At 36.7% G+C, this 19,302-nt stretch overlaps 2 protein-coding genes across 2 annotated transcripts in view; one reads left to right on the top strand and one right to left on the bottom strand.

The window, feature by feature from the left end:
- Nucleotides 1-19,302, top strand: part of LOC134221610 (uncharacterized) — a 637,051-nt gene that overhangs the window by 216,952 nt on the left and 400,797 nt on the right. The window lies entirely within an intron of this gene.
- The window catches only part of LOC134227688 (basement membrane-specific heparan sulfate proteoglycan core protein-like), a 90,837-nt gene that overhangs the window by 11,015 nt on the left and 60,520 nt on the right, over nucleotides 1-19,302 (bottom strand). Inside the window, exon 8 of the mRNA XM_062709345.1 lies at nucleotides 18,857-19,198. Within this exon, the coding sequence (XP_062565329.1) occupies nucleotides 18,857-19,198 (342 nt within the window). The remainder of the gene's footprint in view (nucleotides 1-18,856; nucleotides 19,199-19,302) is intronic.

Below are 19,302 nucleotides of genomic sequence, written 5' to 3'. Positions count from 1 at the left end.
GCCCTTATCTCTTGCATTCCAAAACTTTTCGAAGCAATTTTCAACGAGAAGCTAGTTTTGCAAATCAAAAACAGAGTGACTGACACACAACACGGCTTTTTTAAAGGTCGCTCAACCTCAACAAATCTGCTTCAGTTCGTAGACTCTCCATTGAATGCAATGGATAACGGCAACCATGTAGAAGCTCTATATACGGAATTTAGCAAGGCATTCGATCGCACTGATATACCGATACTGCTTTTTAAACTACACAACATTGGAATTGAACCACGACTCCTGAAATGGCTTGAATCATACCTAACTGACCGCCAACAAATTATCAAATTTAATGGACACAAATCAAAACCAATTCAAGTCACTTCGGAAGTCTCTCAAGGCTCTCATTTGTGCCCTCTTCTATTTATCTTGTACGTAAACGACATTTCCTTTATTCTGAAAAACATTAAAGTGTTAATTTATGCCGGTGATATGAAGCTCTTTATGGAAATAAGAAATGAAGTCGACATCAATGTATTCCGCAATGAAATAGACAAATTCTACATATGGTGCAAGAAAAACCTATTAGAAGTGAATGTAAAGAAATGCAACTTAATATCATTTAGCAGAAAAAGAACAATAGGGTAAAACGTCCTATCGTTGTGGTATGTCCTAATGTTGCGGTAGTGTTAAAGTAGTCCATTCTGGATATAATAGCATTAAAACAATTGTGGGTACGCTAAAACTCTTAGGATTAACGACTAGAACAGCTTTTGTTTGACAAAACTCCGTTCAAAATGCTGAAAAATCAACATTTTTCGTTAAAAAATTCAATCCTTTGAGCCTATCATTGCGGTAGTGCTAAGGTCCTATTGTTGCGGTATCGCTCTCCATAAGAATTACCTGCAATACCGCAACAATAGGACTGACCTTCAAAAATTATCGCAACTATAGGCAACTGCGTCCTATTATTGCGGTAGTTTGTTTTTATTGTGATAAAAACAAAACAACATAAGTTCAGCACAATTGACGTAATATTTACGAAACTATAGTTAACGAGCATCCTATTCAACTACTACAATGTGGAAATCGACCAACAGGTAATTTTTGAAGAATTTTTGAAATCAATTTTGTTTTGACACGGTGCTTAACCCCTCCATAATAGGTCGTTTTACCCTACCAAACATTTCAATCGCATTAGGGAATCAGAATGTGGAAAAATGTGAAAGAGTAAGGGACTTAGGAGTAATCTTAGACTCTAAACTTTCTTTCGTAGACCACTACAACAGAATCATTCACAGGGCTAATAACATGCTAGGGTTCATAAAGCATTTCTGCTATAACTTTCATGGCCCATATACAATTAAAACACTTTATGTAGCTTATGTTGGATCAATAATGGAATATTGCAGTATTGTAGGAGTAGAACTCACTACTCCTCTATATTGGCTTTTCAATAAGTCTCTGGAATCTGGAATCTACCCAAAAATATGGAAAAGCTCTTTTCTAGTACCAACATTTAAATCTGGTCGAAAATCAGACGTACGTAATTATCGTGGCGTAGCCGACATAGCTTTCTCATTCACGCACGAAGAGAGGTTAGAATCTGTACAAAAGTAATTTTTACTATTTGCTCTTCGTAAGTTAGGCTGGACATCATTTCCACTCCCATCATACAAAGCACGCTGCATGCTCATTAACATACAGACTTTGAAAGAGCGGCGTGAAATAGCAATGGTTTCCTTCATAAATGATATCGTTTCCCAACGTGTTGATTCACCTAAAATCAAAATATCAAAATTAAACTTTTATATTCCTTCAAGGCAACTTCGTAATCGTACCTTATTTATAACAAACTATCATCGAACAAATTATGCCAAATTTGAACCTTTGAATCGAATAATGAACATTTACAATCAACACTGCGAAGCTATCGACTTTACAATGTTCCGGCAGAATTTTAAAACAATTTTTAATCGAATTCGAAATCGCAACACATAAGACAAGAGATATAACATTTTTTATCTGTACTATTAAATATCTAGTTGATTTTTATTATAAATATATGTTAAATATTTCACAATTTATGTATATTAGCATTAAGAAATGAAAAATTATGTATATTTATATGTACTAGTCTACGACGGTTGACGAAATAAATAAATAAATAAATAAAATTATAGACGGACTATGGTTAAAACCATAATGGTCTCAAATAAACAAATAGTAGGAACTTTGGTAAAATAAATGTATTGATAACATTTATAACGCCGTTGTACGTTACTTCAAATTCATTATTACAAAGGGCTAATAAAAATCTTCGCATGGCAGCTGCCGCTTGAAGAATGATGGTATGAAGCAAGATGAATACACAGCTAGGTGTTTCAATCTGCCCAATTTATGGACGAGAAGAAGGCGGGGGTGAAAAATTCATTTTCGGTGCAAAACATAAACAAATCGGCTGGCTCTCCCATACTAAAATCCAAGATGGCTGAATCGTGAATTTGGCAGATTGGAACACCTAGTGGTGTATTCATCTTGGTATGAAGTCTTCGTTCTTCGATGCCGTCATGACGATTTGGTTGCACGACGAACGCTAACGTTGTGGGCGTCATCGACGATGCGTCGAGTAGCAATGAAGACACTACAATTCGTCGCTACTGTGGCATTTTGTGCTGCGACGATGACTATTGTCAGTCCTGGTCGAGCTATTCTGTTTCCTGAGTAAAAAAAAGAGTGACATCTTTTTGAAATGACAAGCAGGCTAGTGATTCGTCTGCCTCTGTCCCGGTAAACAACCTGGCAGCACTCCGGTAACGCTTAACATCTTTCACCTATACCGGTGGGTAGTAGGTTCAGCTTACCAATAATTGGTGGAATTAAATGGAGAGTACTTAACTAGTCTTAGACGGATGAATACATTTCACTAAAAGAGCTTAAAATATTTTCCAAATAATATTGGTAGGGTGGTACAAAAAACGACCCAGCTCCACCACGCTCACTTGATTCCGTCCCATGCTCCAAGTGTCGACCGATTTAAACAAACACTGGTTGAGCACAAGCCGTTTGTATGAAAACTAGTATGGAAAACCAAACCTTTCATTACACTTGCTACAGCGCATTCTTTCCAAACGCTGGCGAAAAGAGAACCTACATAGCTGAAAGCAACATTCCAGAGACTTCACTGAACGAAAACCGCACCGCAGGAAAGATCCCGAGATTATACCCCGCTCACCCCCATTCCACACTGTTGTATGAAGTATCTGCCCCTGGTGCGATAGATATCACAGACACATTCTGGATATTTTATGAATTACAAGTTTCACTGATGCCTTCTGAGGCTAAAGATTCGCTACCTCGATTAAAATCGACTCGCAACTATTGGAACGACCATTCAATATGCATTGTCTATGGAGTTAAAGCTCTTGAATATTTCATCCAGTCATATGGTCTACCCTCTCGCCAGCGCCCAATGACGGAGTGCCACAATCAGAATAATGCAAAATTCAACCTCGCCATATTAACTGTCATACAAACCTGAAACAACCTGTGCACGATAAGTCTTTATTCAAACCAGCCCAAACCATCGGATGACACCCAAATTATGAATCATATGAGCGTGGCAGAGCAAAATCATTTTTTGAACCACCCTAATTATTAGTTTTTTTGGAAAAGATGTTTAATTTTGATACACATAGTTAGGTTTGCCATTTTAAGGTGTTTTTATGAGATATTGCGAAAAAAAAAAAGATTCGGCTGCCGGTAGGACTTGAACCCACACTATTCCATTGAGTATACGGACGTATTAGCAATTATACAACAGCTCTGCCCATGATTTCATAGTTGACGTAACAACCAGCACCATCAATGTTGGGAAAACGCATTTTTATTAATTTTACTCGAATCATCATATCAATCAACAAAATACATGAACTAATCTGTCTAAATGGACAATATTAGTAGTTATTTTAAGGCCGCGGGGAATTAATTATTATTCCCTTGATTGAAGTGGTCAAAATATGCGTACGACAGTTTATGCGATCAAACAAACCTTTTGTGAAATGTTTGTTCCCATAACATGGCGTAAAAACCAGGCTACTACGTGTGGTTAAATAGCGCTAAAGAATAATTGTAGTTAGTTACAACGATTTATTGATTGAAGAAGGGAAATCTTTTGAAAAGTTCGAGTTTCCGGGAAAGGTTTTTCGGATAGCTCTTTCCGTGAAAATTAAAATTATGTGGTAAAGATAAAATTATGTATGGAAGAGTTCGTGTTGCAAAGAATTTAATCAGTACCGTACGGGGATTTTTTCATTATCACAGCATTAGAATGGTTCTGTAACAAGTGTTCAAGCAGTCACCGTTCCCTCGTTCCAACCAAATTTTAAGCAAAAATGGTTCCAAAAACCCGAGTAGACGAGGATTAGAAGTAAATATATCGTGATTAGATTGCAAAATGAGATATGGGCCTGATTTGTATGTAGGATGTACGACAATATCCAAATTTTCTCTGAAATATCTTGAGGTTATCAGTTAATGGTATTTGGAAGAAGTGATTAATATCTCGAGCTATTAGTTTGTTTTTATCCATAACACATCTTGATATTTAAATAACACTTCGGTGTATTTTTTTGTTGATATTTTTGCCTGCTCTTTTGAATCTTACATCAAAGTCCATATCATGTTTTATAATTCAGTTCTGTCCGGGTAAGGTAATGAAAAACATGAATAAGAATTGCATTGCAATTGTAAAAACTAAAATAACAGCCGTGGAATATATTAGGATCCTTCCCGGTAAATGTGCTCGAAATATACATACCAATATTATCAAGCTGAGGTACAAATAAAAAGCCATTTAACACGCACTAATTCTTATGTGTTAAGTCCTCAGTGGCAGACCTCTCCTATCACGCAAAAAAAAAATGAAGCTAGATTTTGGTTCTGATATGCACTTTTAGAAAATACCCATCAATTACTACACTTTAGAGGAGGAATGGGGATTTAGATAAGTGTGATTTCCCATACACAATTTTGATATGCTTCTAAAAAATGTGTGACACAAATGGCTAATCATTGCGTTACCTAATTAATGGATTTTTATTCTTCTTTTATATTATACTTCCTTTTGAATGATTGCGGTTGTCTTAAATCAAAACTTTTGGCGACTATATTTAGCAAACAAACATTATTTTATTCAACCGTCTAAGGAGAGTTTAGTACTCTCCATTTAATTCCACTAATTATTAATAATTTGTGGAATTAAATGGAGAGTACTAAACTCGTCTTAGACGGTTGAATACATTCCACTAAAAAGAGCTTAAAATATTTTTTTCTGATTATTTTATTGATTTAAAAGAATGTAAACGTTTATCTCCAGAGCTACACCTTGATGGATGAAAGTTTATTTTGTCGGATTATACCGTGGATTTCACAAGAAATGCTTGCTTTAGCAGGATCTTGCATATTAATTTTTGATTACAAAATCAGTTATGCACAAATCATAAAGTAGTCCTGAAATACGACATAGTAAAACGAAAACCTATGTTGTGCTTAATTAGTGCATTGTGAATGTCGAAAAAATATGAGACAGGTTTTTGCTCCATATTGCAGCAGGTAATGGAGGTACGTCAACTTATGCGATCAAATCAAAGACTAATTAAGACGTTCATGTCCCATACAAATGCCAGTTTTTTCAGTGCTCATCAAGTACTAGACCATACAACTACACAACCACATTTAAAAATCACCTTGATTCATGTACTGAGTTTAGCGACTGGTACTCCTTAATGAGTTGCTATGGCAACTGTTCAATTGTTACGTAAATTATAACATTGGAAAAAATGGAAATGTCAAGGGAAATGTTCATTTTGTAAGATTTCACGAAAATATAATAAAATATTCTTCTGTTCCAGATTATATTCAATCTACAAATAAAAAAGTTAGCAGCGATACCGTATAATGTATGTTTTGGATTACCAAGTGACAGTGTTCCAGAGTTTCGAAGACATGGCATGTGTGTTGGACGAAAGGCAATCGACCTGTATATATCCGTTGTGAATGACCCCTCATCGTAACCCAATTCTTCATTTCCTTTGCGGATTTCTATTCTAGAAGCTCGAACGAATTTCTCATGGAAATTTCGAATCCCACCATTTTTCCAAAAATGCATTTTCGCCTGAATTAAAACTGCTTCCAAATGATCAAACAATCTTTGTACCGTCATTCTAAATTCGATGAACGTCTCTTGTTTCACTGCCTGCCCGTACACCCAACCGGTGGTTGTTAGATTTTCTAACAATTCTGTATAAAAATCTAACAAAATCTGTATAAGAACTAAGCATATGCGAAATTGTTAGATTTTTATACAAAAAAATGTAAGCTCACAAACAAATATTGTTAGAAAAGCTAGCAAAATTGTTAGATTCTTATACAGTACATGTATAAGATTCTAACAATTTCGCATATGCCCAGTTCTTATACAGATTTTGGTAGATTCTTATACAGAATTGTTAGAAAATCTAACATCCGCCGGTTGGGTGTACTAGGTCTATTAAACGTTGTTCTGGTCAGTTGTAGAGTAGTCGTAGTGTTCCGATCTTTCGATCTCTCATTTTACTGTTACCGGCAAAAATAACGTCAAACGAAATTGTAAAGCTTCTAATTATTAATGCAAGGATTTCACTTTTAAATGATTACATGCGACGGTTGTGTTTTAAACGGATTGATGAATCTTCTGAGTCGGATCATAACGAAAGGAAGCTACATTGCATGAGCCATAATTTTGTCGAATTTGGGAACAGCTGTTAATGTCGTCACTCCTGCTTATCAGATGTCCCATTCATCACACTGAATAACCATCGTTTCATTCGACGATTCGTGGTGTCGGAAATAAACGCTACCAACCTATTCTGTTCTATTCGGTGATTTCGAGAATTGGAATTGATCGTTCCTCCTTATGTTTCATTAATATCTATTTAGACTAATTTCCAATTTGAAAAGATCGAAGAATTTTGGAAGTCAAGAATCTCTAAAAATAAGAACGAGTTTTTATTCGTCCGACGTTTCAACACGTTAATTAATGATCTAAAATAAAAATTGAAAATTATTTCTGAGACAAATACTTGACTGTTCAGACAGTCAATCAAAATACACATTTTAGAGAGCTTAATGGATTCTATAAAGAATCTAATGGATAGCGGAAGTGCTAAGAGTTTTCTTCATATGACCGATTCTGATTGAGAACCTCTAATACCTTGGACCAGGAAACATCAAAGTTCAAGATATGTTAATTTTGAATTTCGAATTTGTTTATTATACTTATCTACATATTTTAATAATTATTTCTTGAGCATTTCAATAGTTTTTGATTTTTAGAAATTGCGTAAAAGTAATATGAATCCTTTCTTTTACTTGTAACGTGCAGAGAAGATTTGGAAGTTGTTCTGAATGTAATGAAAATTTGATCCAACGGGACCAATGCGAGATGCGCAACGAGCAAGACTCTGTAGACTGCGTGGTTGGCATCGGGCGTTCACGGACGTATTAGATTCGGCAAATTTGATGCACAAATGAATAATTTGTGCGGACAATCTCCCTACGCACATTTTCTCATTATATCCTTCAAAAATTAATAATATTTCAAATAAACTGAAATAAGTAAAGATAAACTGCAGGAAATTTTCTCCGACATACGAAAACAAACATGGATTTCACATTCCGTACACAAGCTTGTTTGGTTACTATTGGTTACTACTTCACAGTACTCGTCAAGGTAGATAAAAAGTGGGGTTTTATCATAAGTGTCAAACTTGGGTACCGAGGGACCGAATGCAGTACTAGAAGTGGTCCCTCCGAAGAGCTCGACAGTGACGTCTTAATTAGTCTTTGGTCAAATGACCATTTTTTCAAAAACAATTATCGCCATAACTCGAATGTTTCCGAACAAAACATGAATATTTTTTCATGGAGCATATGTATAACTGTACGAAGAATCCATATCCGCAAAAAAGTGTGTTTTGGTCATTTTGGCTTATACGTCAACTATGTGATCATGGGCAGCAGCAGCTGCCCTTGCGAGAAGTTGTTCCATAATCAGCTTATAACAAATGGATATCAGTCAATTCCCCGTATCTATCGAATCTGTTTTGGCAACATTTCACACCCTGTTCTCTCTACCCAACTATGTGTATCGGAATTGAACAACAGTCGGTTGCGTTTGAACAACAAACATTTGCTTTTATTTGTCGTATTGAGGCGGGTTTGCTTCTGCAACGACAATAGAGGCTTACTTGCCACCGAGCGTCCGACCAGCTGCGGTGTGTGATACAGGGTATCATCGTTTTTTTTTTCTTGATTGATGACTTGTGAGGGCAATCAGATTTTTTTTTCTTTCACGTTCAATACGTCCGTGTACTTAATGGAATAGTGTGGGTTCAAGTCCCACCGGCAGCCGAATCTTTTTTCGCAATCTATATACATAAAAATGAATTTCTGTCTGTCTGACCCTTATAGACTCGGAAACTACTGAACCGTTCGGCGTGAAAATTTACATGCAGAGGTTTTTGGGGTCGGGGAAGGTTCTTAAGATGGTTTGAGACCCCTCCCCCTTTTGGAAAGGGGGGCTCCCATACAAATGGAACACACTTTTCTGCTTAACTCGAGAACTAATCAGAGAATAAATCAATTTTAGGCGAAACAAAGTTCGTCGGGTCTGCTAGTATCTCATGAAAACGCCTTAAAATGGCAAACTTATCTTTGTGTATCAAAATTAACATCTTTTCCAAAAAAATGAAAAATCTGACTTCCCTCACAAGTCATCAACCTAATTATTAGTTTGCTGCTGCAAAACTTGCACTGGAACTCTCAGTTGGGCAACAAAATAATTTTTCTCAGTGGTTAATATAACATAAAATTGCTTCCGTCTTCAAAAGTGTAACGATTTTCGCAAACATGTTTCACTGGCCAAAACGCCCCAGTGTAGGCAGGATGATATGCCCTTACCAACTGGATACAAGCGCAGCGAGCCTGCAGCAGTTTCTTCCAAATTGTATGGAGATATTGAAATGTAATTCACACCTGCTTAAATGAACCTATGTGGGTTTTTCAATGTCAAGCGCATAAGGATTTGTTGCCTTTTTGTTATGGGACTGATAAAATACTAATGAAGGGCTTTGAAACGTCTTTGGTTAAGGTGGGGCGTATTGCCCAGGCACTTTTTAAAATTTATTTTTTCACGACTTTTCAAAAAAGCTTTATTACGTGTTATCTGTAAGATTTTTATAAGACTACTCACGGGCAATGCATTTGCGACTTCCTGGACTACCAAATAACACAAAGTTTGCATAAATTGCGTTAAAAAGTAAAAAGTTATCTAAGAGCTGCCTTAGGGGGGGGCATATTATACCGTCTTACCCTACATTCGCTCCGCGATCAGTTTTTAATCATTTTTTGCGGGCAAAAATAGCAGTTTACATTAAGTTTTCGGTTCAACCAAGTAACTGATTTCAAAAAGTGATGTTTAAACGAAACGATGTTGTCAACATTTCGGGCTGATCATGTGCGGAGAAGTAAAAACAAACTTAATTTATTCAATGCCCTTTGAGAAGAAGTGAAGTGCAGTGATAAACCCACCGAAACGCGAACGGCTATTAACGGCTGTTATACTTAGAGCAATGTACCCTTGGACAAAAATATAACCCTACTCAAGCGATATGAGTACATTCAAAATTATGGAAGAAATTTTGCTTCTAAAGAAAGTTATGAACAAATTAGTCAAATGACATGCAGATGACATTTTACAAGCCTGGACAGGAGTGCGGAGGGTGTGGGGTTGACCCGTGGAAGGTCCGAAGCCATATTGACTGCCAACGTGGTACTCCTCCAACTATGTCCTTAACGCAGGAGGCAGAGGTCGAGTGCAGAAACCTGGACGAGATCACTACGGTAGGCGAAGATGGAAGACCAAGGACTTGTCGAAGCACTTTGAGCGGACAGCGACGCTACAAACCATGGCGCAAACCAGCTGACGGAAACGCTAGCGAGGGCTTGCGATGCGACGATGCCGAGGTAGTTAGAGCCAACGAACAGCCAGCGGCCAAGTTACTGATGGAACGAAAATCTTGCCAACCTTCGCGCTACCTGTCTCAGAGCCAGGATACACTTTCAGAGGGCAAGGTTTGTATCGGAGAGTAGAGTTTCTCGAACAAATGTTAGCCGAGTTCGAACAGACGCGTTCGCTGTCCGTCGAAATAGGCTTGATTGTTTGTATTATATATCGGATTCAGATCATTTCTAAGTTTTCATTCAAGTAGCGTATTTTCTGTGGCAATACTAGGTAGTGTCAGACACCTCGCTATAGACGGAAGATGCGCAATGGATGGCAAGATGGATCGATCAGGTGGAAGATGACTTGCGGACCTTCCGTAGACTGCGTGGTTGGCGACGTGTAGCCATGGACCGAGCCGAATGGAGAAGACTCTTATATACCGATACCGCACAGGCCACTTCGGCCTTAGTCTGATTAAATAAAATAATAATGCGCAATGGAATCGTACTGGCCCCATAAGCTCACGAGTCACAACGAAAACACAATAGAGCGATTCCAAGCAACAGCATCAAAATTTAAGAAAATTTTTAATTCATGATTTTCTATTGAGTTGAAACTTTGCACAGTTTTTCAATTTCATCTAAATCGTCATTTTTCGATATCAAATCTTCATATTGAGTCACGACTAACTTTTCAAAAGGGTGTATGTGAAAATGGTTCAAAAATATTTAAAAAGCTGCACAGCAAAAACGGAATGTTCGATTGTTATGATTTTTCAGCAAAGTTAGACAACTAAATGGTGATTTTTAAGAAAATGTGCAAAGTAAAAAAAAAATTTTTGCCTTTAAAATATCATTTTGTCACAAAACTCAAATATCTCAAAACCCTATCTTTTTTTCGAACGTAATTTTTTAGGGAAAACGGTCCATTATATTAGCTATCTACCATAAAATTTGGTGATGGTAAACTAATAAACAAAAAAGTTATGACATTTCAAACATTTCACAATTTTCACATATAGTAAACAAAAAAAAATTTCCGTGTATTTTTTTTTCAAGAATCGCAGTTTGATGCTGATTTTATTGTTAAGGGCCTTGCGTGAGTTAAACAAGTTGTTTGTATGATATTCCATATTTATGTATTCATCGATATTATGTATATTATATGTATAAATAAATAAAAATGAATTAATATTATCCTAAGTATTAAATTAAATGTGGCAGTTACACAATGTTGTTATAGAAACTCTAAGAGTTTTGGGTTTGAATTTTGGTATGGGTTATGATATCATGAAAAAAGAGTTTATTAATACTTATTTTTTCAGAAAAATATATTAAGCTCGTTTAGTGGAATGTATTAAACCGTCTAAGACGAATTAAGTACTGTCCATTTAATTCCACCAGTTAATTTTCGTTATCTTTGCAGATACGTATTTCGACCACAACTGTGTGGTCGTCTTCAGTGTCTTGTACTTGACTCGACTTAAGTACAAGACACTGAAGACGACCACACAGTTGTGGTCGAAATACGTATCTGCAAAGATAACGAAAATTAACTGGTGGAATTAAATGGACAGTACTTAATTCGTCTTAGACGACTTATTTTTTATTTATTTTTATTCAAATTTTTTAAAATATCGAACACTTTTGAATTATTATCAGCACAGTTTGAGTATAGTTTTGCTTTAATTTTATTTTCCGACAATGGAATGAAACAGTGAAATTTTTGGGTTCCTTGGATCGTTTTCGCGTTATTAAATTGCTCGCTGAGCTCTGAAGCCTTTATTTCGTACTCTTCAGTAGTAGTAAAACAAAATGATAATTTGGTTAAATCTTTTTCTTTTCTACGATTTGCCCAATCAAAAAGTTCTTTCGCAGTTTTAATTGGATGCTCACGTTCTTTGGCTAAACTTGCTCTTGTGGCCATGCGCTTTATTGTTCCTCCAATAGCATCACAAGGACCTTTGCCATGTGATGTAGCAAAAAATGCCATTCTGCATCAATTCCGTACATTGATTTAAATTGACATAGGCTCGAAAAATTCTTACGATTTTTGTACTGCGACGCTGCTCCATCAGACATGAAATATATCTTTTTGACTTCTTTATGCTTATCAACGCGTAAAAAGTTAATCATTTTTTCAATGAACAAGTTTACGGATACTGAATCGTGTTCTAAATCTTCGGAAATTATAATAAAACTTAAGTGTTCAATTTGCGTACTTCCATTAAAATAAATAACGAATGGATGAATTGTAGCTTGTTGTACGTTCCAGTGATGGGACTGCACTTCATCTTGCAATACAAAGCTGTAATTTTCAGAAAAATCACAAATGACTAAAAATTCACCATTTTGTAATGTATTTTTCGTATTTTTTAAAAAGCTGGATTGTTCTGTTTTAATGAAATCGTGAAGGATTAAACTTTCTAATTTCAAGCAAAAATATGACACAAACTCATCTACAGGTTTTACAATAGTTTCTATGTCACACCTATCCGTGGTCACCCATTGCTCAAATGATAACTGATCAATATATTTTTCTTCAAACTCAGCGAATAAAGTATTTTCCAATGATGAAGAATCTGGACAATCCGAACAAGATCGTAGATAGCAATTTGATGTTGTATTTTCACACAAAAGACTACCAGTTAACATTTTAATATCCTTTGTTAAATTGATTCTTTTCAAACTATGTAAAATAAGATTAATATTCTCATGGGTTGTGCACACACACACATTATGTGTTCCTGAATTGGAAAGAAGCTTACATTGCCTTGGCCGAAGGCTTGCAAATGAGGAAAAACCTATTTTAATATTATCGTGAATTTCCTTGAAGCGTGTGTACGCTTCTTTCAAAGTCGTCATCATTAATCGATTTGGATTGCTTGACGCTTTCCATCTTTTTACTGATACATAATCATTTTGACCAGGCATAGCTCGACTTACTTCATCATCTTCAAAATATTGAACTACTATTTCTTTTGTCTCATCTGTTAATGCAGTACTAGACCTAGTATTTTTGGTTGAAAGACAGTTATTCTTCAATTGTTTTGCCTCTTTTACTGTATTTCTATTGGTTTTGAACTCATCAATGGCATCCTGAATAGACCACGAACTTGGCAGCATCGACAAAATCAATAATTTTTCTTTCCTTGTCGTGGCGGCATTCGAGAACCTTTCCTTCATATTTATAATTACCTCATCGTAGTCTGTATTTTCCACATCATCAGGTCCTAATTTGAAGAGGTTTCTTCGTACAGCTTCGTTTATTTCACGGTATTTTTTCTCCGGGTAATAAACGTAGTCCATCTTACTCCATTTAATCGGAGTCACTTTTATCCCAGCTATGCCCTCGTTAAAGCGTTCGATGTTGACCTTTTGGATATTCATCTTCCGATTGATTTGTTGAAACAGATTTCGCTGATGGTACGGTGGCAAGGCTCTCAGCACTTAATACTTCTGGTAATTCCTCAGTTGTTGTCGATACATCTGGCAATTCCTCAGTTGCTGTCGTTTTCGAACTTCCTGCGCTCTGCTCAACCGATGATATACAGATTGCTCTTTTGTCAACGTTTAGACGGCAGGACGTGCAAATGCGTAAATTTGTATTCAATGTGGACATTGGAGCATAACCAGTCGCTTTCAGTTTATCTATGGTGCTTTCGGTGAGATTTCGTAACTCTTTTGAACACTTTTTCCATCAAACGGCCTACAACAGTTGAGAAAGCGGCTACTCATGTTGTTCGTAATATTTCAATAAACAAAATCACTTTTAAGTTTTTACTGACTAGTTTGGTGTAATTTGCTTGACTGAAGAAAAATTACTATAAGATCTTTAACAACCTTAGTAGTAATAATTTTTTTGCTTTTTCGTGAGCATTGTCATGGTATGTACCTATCATGCATTTGTTGTTGTTGAAGATACCCGTTTCCTCCCGATCATAAAGTCTATTCTCTAAGAGGTATATTTTTTGCAGGTAAACTATAGACGTACACGTGTATATAAATCTTTGATTTTGCAGCTTTTGTCTTAAAAATAACATTTCTGATATGTTTCTATCAACGTTATTATCAACAGGTTTCAACACTATTAAAAGAATTTTTCGCCAGTCACGTGCAATGAAAATTATGACACTATCAATACTTTTGATCACAACACTGGATCGTGTCTAAGTTTCTTATAGATGCTATGAATAATTAATCAAAATATCATGAAAACAACTTGTTTAAATCACGTCCCTTAACAATAAAATCTGCATCAAACTGCAATTCTCGAAATAACTTACACAGAAAAAATTTTTTTACTAAATGTGAAAATTGTGAAATGTTTGAAATGTCATAACTTTTTGTTTATTAGTTTACCTTCACCAAATTTTTATGGTAGATAGCTAATATAATGGACCGTTTTCCCTAAAAAATTACTTTCGAAAAAGATAGGGTTTTGAGATATTTGAGTTTTTGTGACAAAATGATATTTTCAAAGGCAAAAAAATTTTTTTACTGTGCACATTTTCTTAAGAATCACCATTTAGTTGTCTAACTTTGCTGAAAAATCATAACAATCGAACATTCCGTTTTTGCTGTGCAGCTTTTTAAATATTTTTGAACCATTTTCACATACACCCTTTTGAAAAGTTAGTCGTGACTCAATATGAAGATTTGATATCGAAAAATGACGATTTAGATGAAATTGAAAAACTGTGCAGAGTTTCAAATATTTTCGAAATGGTCGCTCAGGATCGACTGACATGCCCCCGTGGAATGCCTCAATAGTAGGGTTCCCTATACTCCATTGCAGGTTACTGACTGATACTTCTACCAGCTGTTACAGCTCCCCCTATTCATCAACAGGTTATAGGCCCAGGAATGGTTCCAGGTGTCGATAATCTAGTCCCAAAGACTTTATCAAAGACCAACTAATTAGGTTACTAATCTTTGACGTAATCGCAGTACGGGATCCAGGAATCGGTTGTATAAGAGGCGTGGATCATGGGATCATGGATTGACTGCGTTAATCATGGGTAGCGTCGCACCGAATTTATCAGGACAAAAAGTCTGCAAAAGTCTAAGAAGAGCTTTAATCCAAAACATTCAGAAGCTGGTCAGCAGAAGTCCTGAAGGAACTTGGACCAAAACATAAACATAGGGGACGAAGAGCTCAGGATGACTAGCTCGGTGTTAGGAGGGCCGAGAAGATTAACGAGGCGTGCACAAATGATAATTAAATTACGCGTAAAATAGAATCGCAAAATAAAATAAAATAGAAAAGCAAATATAAACTTTATTTGATTTATGAAAACTATTTTCACATCAATCAATAAATTAAATCAATTTTGATTTAAAATTAAAACTTTTTTTTGCGTCCTTTTTTATGCTTCAAATAGGGTAAGGGAGGTATTTTGGACCTAGAGGGCTAGAGGGTAAACATCAAGACAGCCGCCTAATTGTCTACCATTCTCAATCTGTTTCTGCAATCCTTCTTCCATCGCCAATGTTACCAGATATTGGATGCAGAAACTTTTATCTTTTTCCATTTCATGCTCCGTTTGTTTGAAATATCCAGCAATCATCTCGATACATCTTGTTCCAAACAACACGGATTTTGGACCAACATCTATACAAGATCCAAAATAATAGAGCAGAAAAGTGGCATAAAAATAAATTTGGAACTGAAATTTAGACCACTGGTGCAAGGCATTTTTTTGTTCGTTGATCTAAAGTTTGGTTCAAAACATATTGAAATTAAATGCGTCTGTTCGCGCTTTGTCATAACATTTGAACCTTTTTTCGTGCATTACAACAATGTAGAAAACCTTGATTTTTTGATGAAAATTTCATTTTACGAATGTGGTTTTTCATCTGTCAAAAACGATTTTAAACCTGGTTCGAAATTGGAACACTAATGCGAGCTCAATTTTTTTACATTGGTCCAAATCGACGATTTGTATCACTGGTGAAGTTGCTCTGAGCGCAAATTCCTCTTGGTGGTCCAAAATAAGAGCCCTCTTAAGGGTGATCAGAAATACATCCTTTACCCTATGTGCATCAAAATAAATGTAAATTTACAAAATATTTCAGGCGACTCATCGTTGTAGACGGAAGATAAGCAGGAACTATACACCAGTTAGATGTATCTGCTCTTTTGTAATATCAAGGAATATTGTTAGCTAGCGATATATTGTAGATACTTGTTGTTTAAATATAAGAGAGCTGCAGTTGCTGGCAGAAGTATCAGTCAGTAGACCGCCATAGGGTAAAGAAAACTCTAGTCTAGTGTTTTCTTTGTGAGGGAGTTCCCCTTGGCGTTGGGCGTTCAATGCAAATAAAAATTGAGAGCATACACACTATTAGTAAGCCTGAAGTAAAAAAAGATTTTTTGCCTGACTGGGATTTCAAAAATAATATCCCGGGAATCGGGAAATCCCGAATTTTCATAAATCCCGGGATGTCCCGGGATGAAAACTCTAGCTGTGGCGAAAGGTTTGAAGATGAAGAAAGCTCCGGGTCCGGATGTAATTTCAAATGTGGCTCTAAAATCCGAGATTTTGGCGTTTCCGGACTTGTTCAGGATGGTGCTGCAGAAGTGTTTAGTAGATGGTAACTTTCCGGATGCGTGGGAGATCTAGAAACTGGTGCTGCTACCGAAACCTGGAAAAACATCACGGACACCGGTTGACTCTCGTCCGACAGCCTACTTTGATTTCGCCGAATTGCGGAAGCAATGAAAGACTCCGGTCGAAGGAGACTCCGGTCGAAGGAGACTTGTCTTTTTGGAGATGGGCTGGTTCTCCAACTTAAGGCTAGGCCGGATAACTGATGCCTGCACCTGCCGACGTGTCCTGAAACTAATTTTCCTAGCATTCTGGGTTCTTCCATCTCTAGTTATCAGGGATTGAATCCTAGAGAGAAAGAGCAAGTCTCTCACTTATCATCTCTGTATACATATTGTTTCGCAAGCTGTCATGATAGAGAACTGATTCGGGATGTTGTACCCCATGATACATTTTTTTTAGAAAGCTCCAAATGTGGGAAGCACTGGCTCTGATGATACATTCCAACTTGTTTTACACAGCTGTGCAGTAACCAACAAGAAAGGAGCAAGAACAAAGCAAAAATCACTATTTTTCTGTGGGAGCTGCCTATCCGATTCTGTTTTTTTCGCACTTGTATACAAGTTTGATAATTTTGTTATCGAGGCTTGTTATAATTCGGAACAGTTTTTGGCTCTTTTTTATCGTTGTTCGTTATCTAATGAGATCGATTTTTGCAAACCCAGCTAATTATTCTGGGGGTATTTCTTCCTCAGGAGTTCTGAGGACTTACCGCTTCAAGAATTATGGGGAATTATTTCGCCAAAAAATATAAAGAACCGCAGCCTAACCTTACCACCATCAACCCAGGTATTCCTTTTTCTCGAATTCTCTGGGAATCTTCCCCCCGAAAAAAAAAATTTTCATGAATTCTGGGAACTCGTTATACAAGAACTGTGGAATATTCTTGCTTTAGGATTTTTGGAAAATTTCTCCTTCAGAAACTCTGGGAAATTCCTCCATCAAGAATTCCTTCTACAGAAATTCTCCGGAATACTCATTTAGAAATTTGGGAGAATTGCCCCTCCAAAAGTTCAAGGCAATTTCTTTCATACAAATTTTGGGGGATCCCTCTAAAAAAATCCTGAAAACAATGAAGTGATTTCCACGTATCGGACATAAGAGCTTGATTGACGCACTAGCAAGTTCGAATTGCACGCAAGTACGTGAATAAACAATGATTATATTAGACATGCAAATCTAGGAGCTTGAATAGGGATGAAGCATTGGCAAACCATAGAGCAAACTTATAGAGAATAATAAATCTTAAAATGTTATTTTGGATACGATACACTGATATATCGATTTACATCGTAATATTGATGCTTAGATTTGATTATTATATCCTACCAAAATAGATATTCTTTAATATCAATAGAATAAGAATTGAGCAAAATTGACTCATATTCTATGAAACTAGAGCCAACAATTCAGCCATTTGAATGAAAAACGGACGCGAAATTCGTATATTATTGTAATACGAAGCCTAACTGCTTTATAATAGATCGTATAACCCTACATAGAAATTCGTTACGTTTACGTTTACCAATAGAAATGGAAGATTATTCTTTCACGTACATTTGGATGTCATGAAACGGTTGAAACGTATTAAAACATAGTTGAAAGAAATAAATCCTCAGAAGACTAAGCGAACCAGATTTACTTTGAACACTATAACATATCCCCAGTGTATCCGCTTTCACTAGATTTCAATGTCAATGCAAAACATGTTCCTTGAGCTATATGAACCGGAGATTGAAGTTGGTAGGTAAGTCCAAACCTACCAGTGAAAGTATGAAGGAGCAAAATCCTTTTTTTACGACGTCGTAACCGACTGGCACGGTGTGCTCTGCCAATACGTGCACCAATGTTAATACCGTAACTATGTGCGTATGTTTGTCGATTCGCAAAATGCCGAACCCAAAAGAAATTGAGACCGTTCGACCGAAATTGCAAAGGCTTCATTTTTATCAATCTTTAATACTCTTCAAGTCACAGGCAGGCAAAACCTCTCTTCCTATCATCGGCCGGTCAGGCAGAAACGAAACTCTGTTAGAGTTGATTTTATGGGGTCTTTTTATGGGACTCAATTCTGACGCTCCTGATCCCAGCACTGTAATTTGGCACCAATTTTCAATTTAGTTTATGGACTTTTCACTGCCATAAAACTATGAAATAAACAAAACCAAAGATGAGCTCAGGAGGTACTTAATTGGAATCGATGGGGAAAGTAAATCCTGACTCACCATAAACTCTAATGGTTTTGTTTGCCTTGCCGAAGGCGTTCGATGATATGCACATGTAACTGCCGGCGTCGGCGGTGCTGAAGCGCTGGATCCGGAGAGTGGCCCGGCCCGAGTACAGGTTGGTGTACTGTTCACGGATTTCCATGTGCTCGTTGGTCAGCATGATTTCCTGCCGGTGATCGGAACCACTTTTGCTGCCAGCACTACCGCCGCCGCCGCCGCTGGAAACCTTGGTCCAATAGTTGACCGATCGGGGAAACGACTCGACCGCGCACTCCAGCTCGATGTCCGAGTCCTCGTAGACGCCGAGCAGGGTTTTGCCCGTGGTGACGTTCGGGGCGACTGGAATGAAAAGCGCAAGAAAATCATAATCGTTAAATACAAAACAATAAAAAAAATACTTAAAAAACTTTCTTAAGGATTGGCAAATAGAGTTTAGCTTTTGA

This window comes from Armigeres subalbatus, chromosome 3, assembly GCF_024139115.2.
Source record: "Armigeres subalbatus isolate Guangzhou_Male chromosome 3, GZ_Asu_2, whole genome shotgun sequence".
Classification (NCBI taxonomy): Eukaryota; Metazoa; Arthropoda; class Insecta; order Diptera; family Culicidae; genus Armigeres; species Armigeres subalbatus.
The sequence above is the reverse complement of the archived record's forward strand: the minus strand, read 5'-3'. Positions and strand labels throughout refer to the sequence as shown.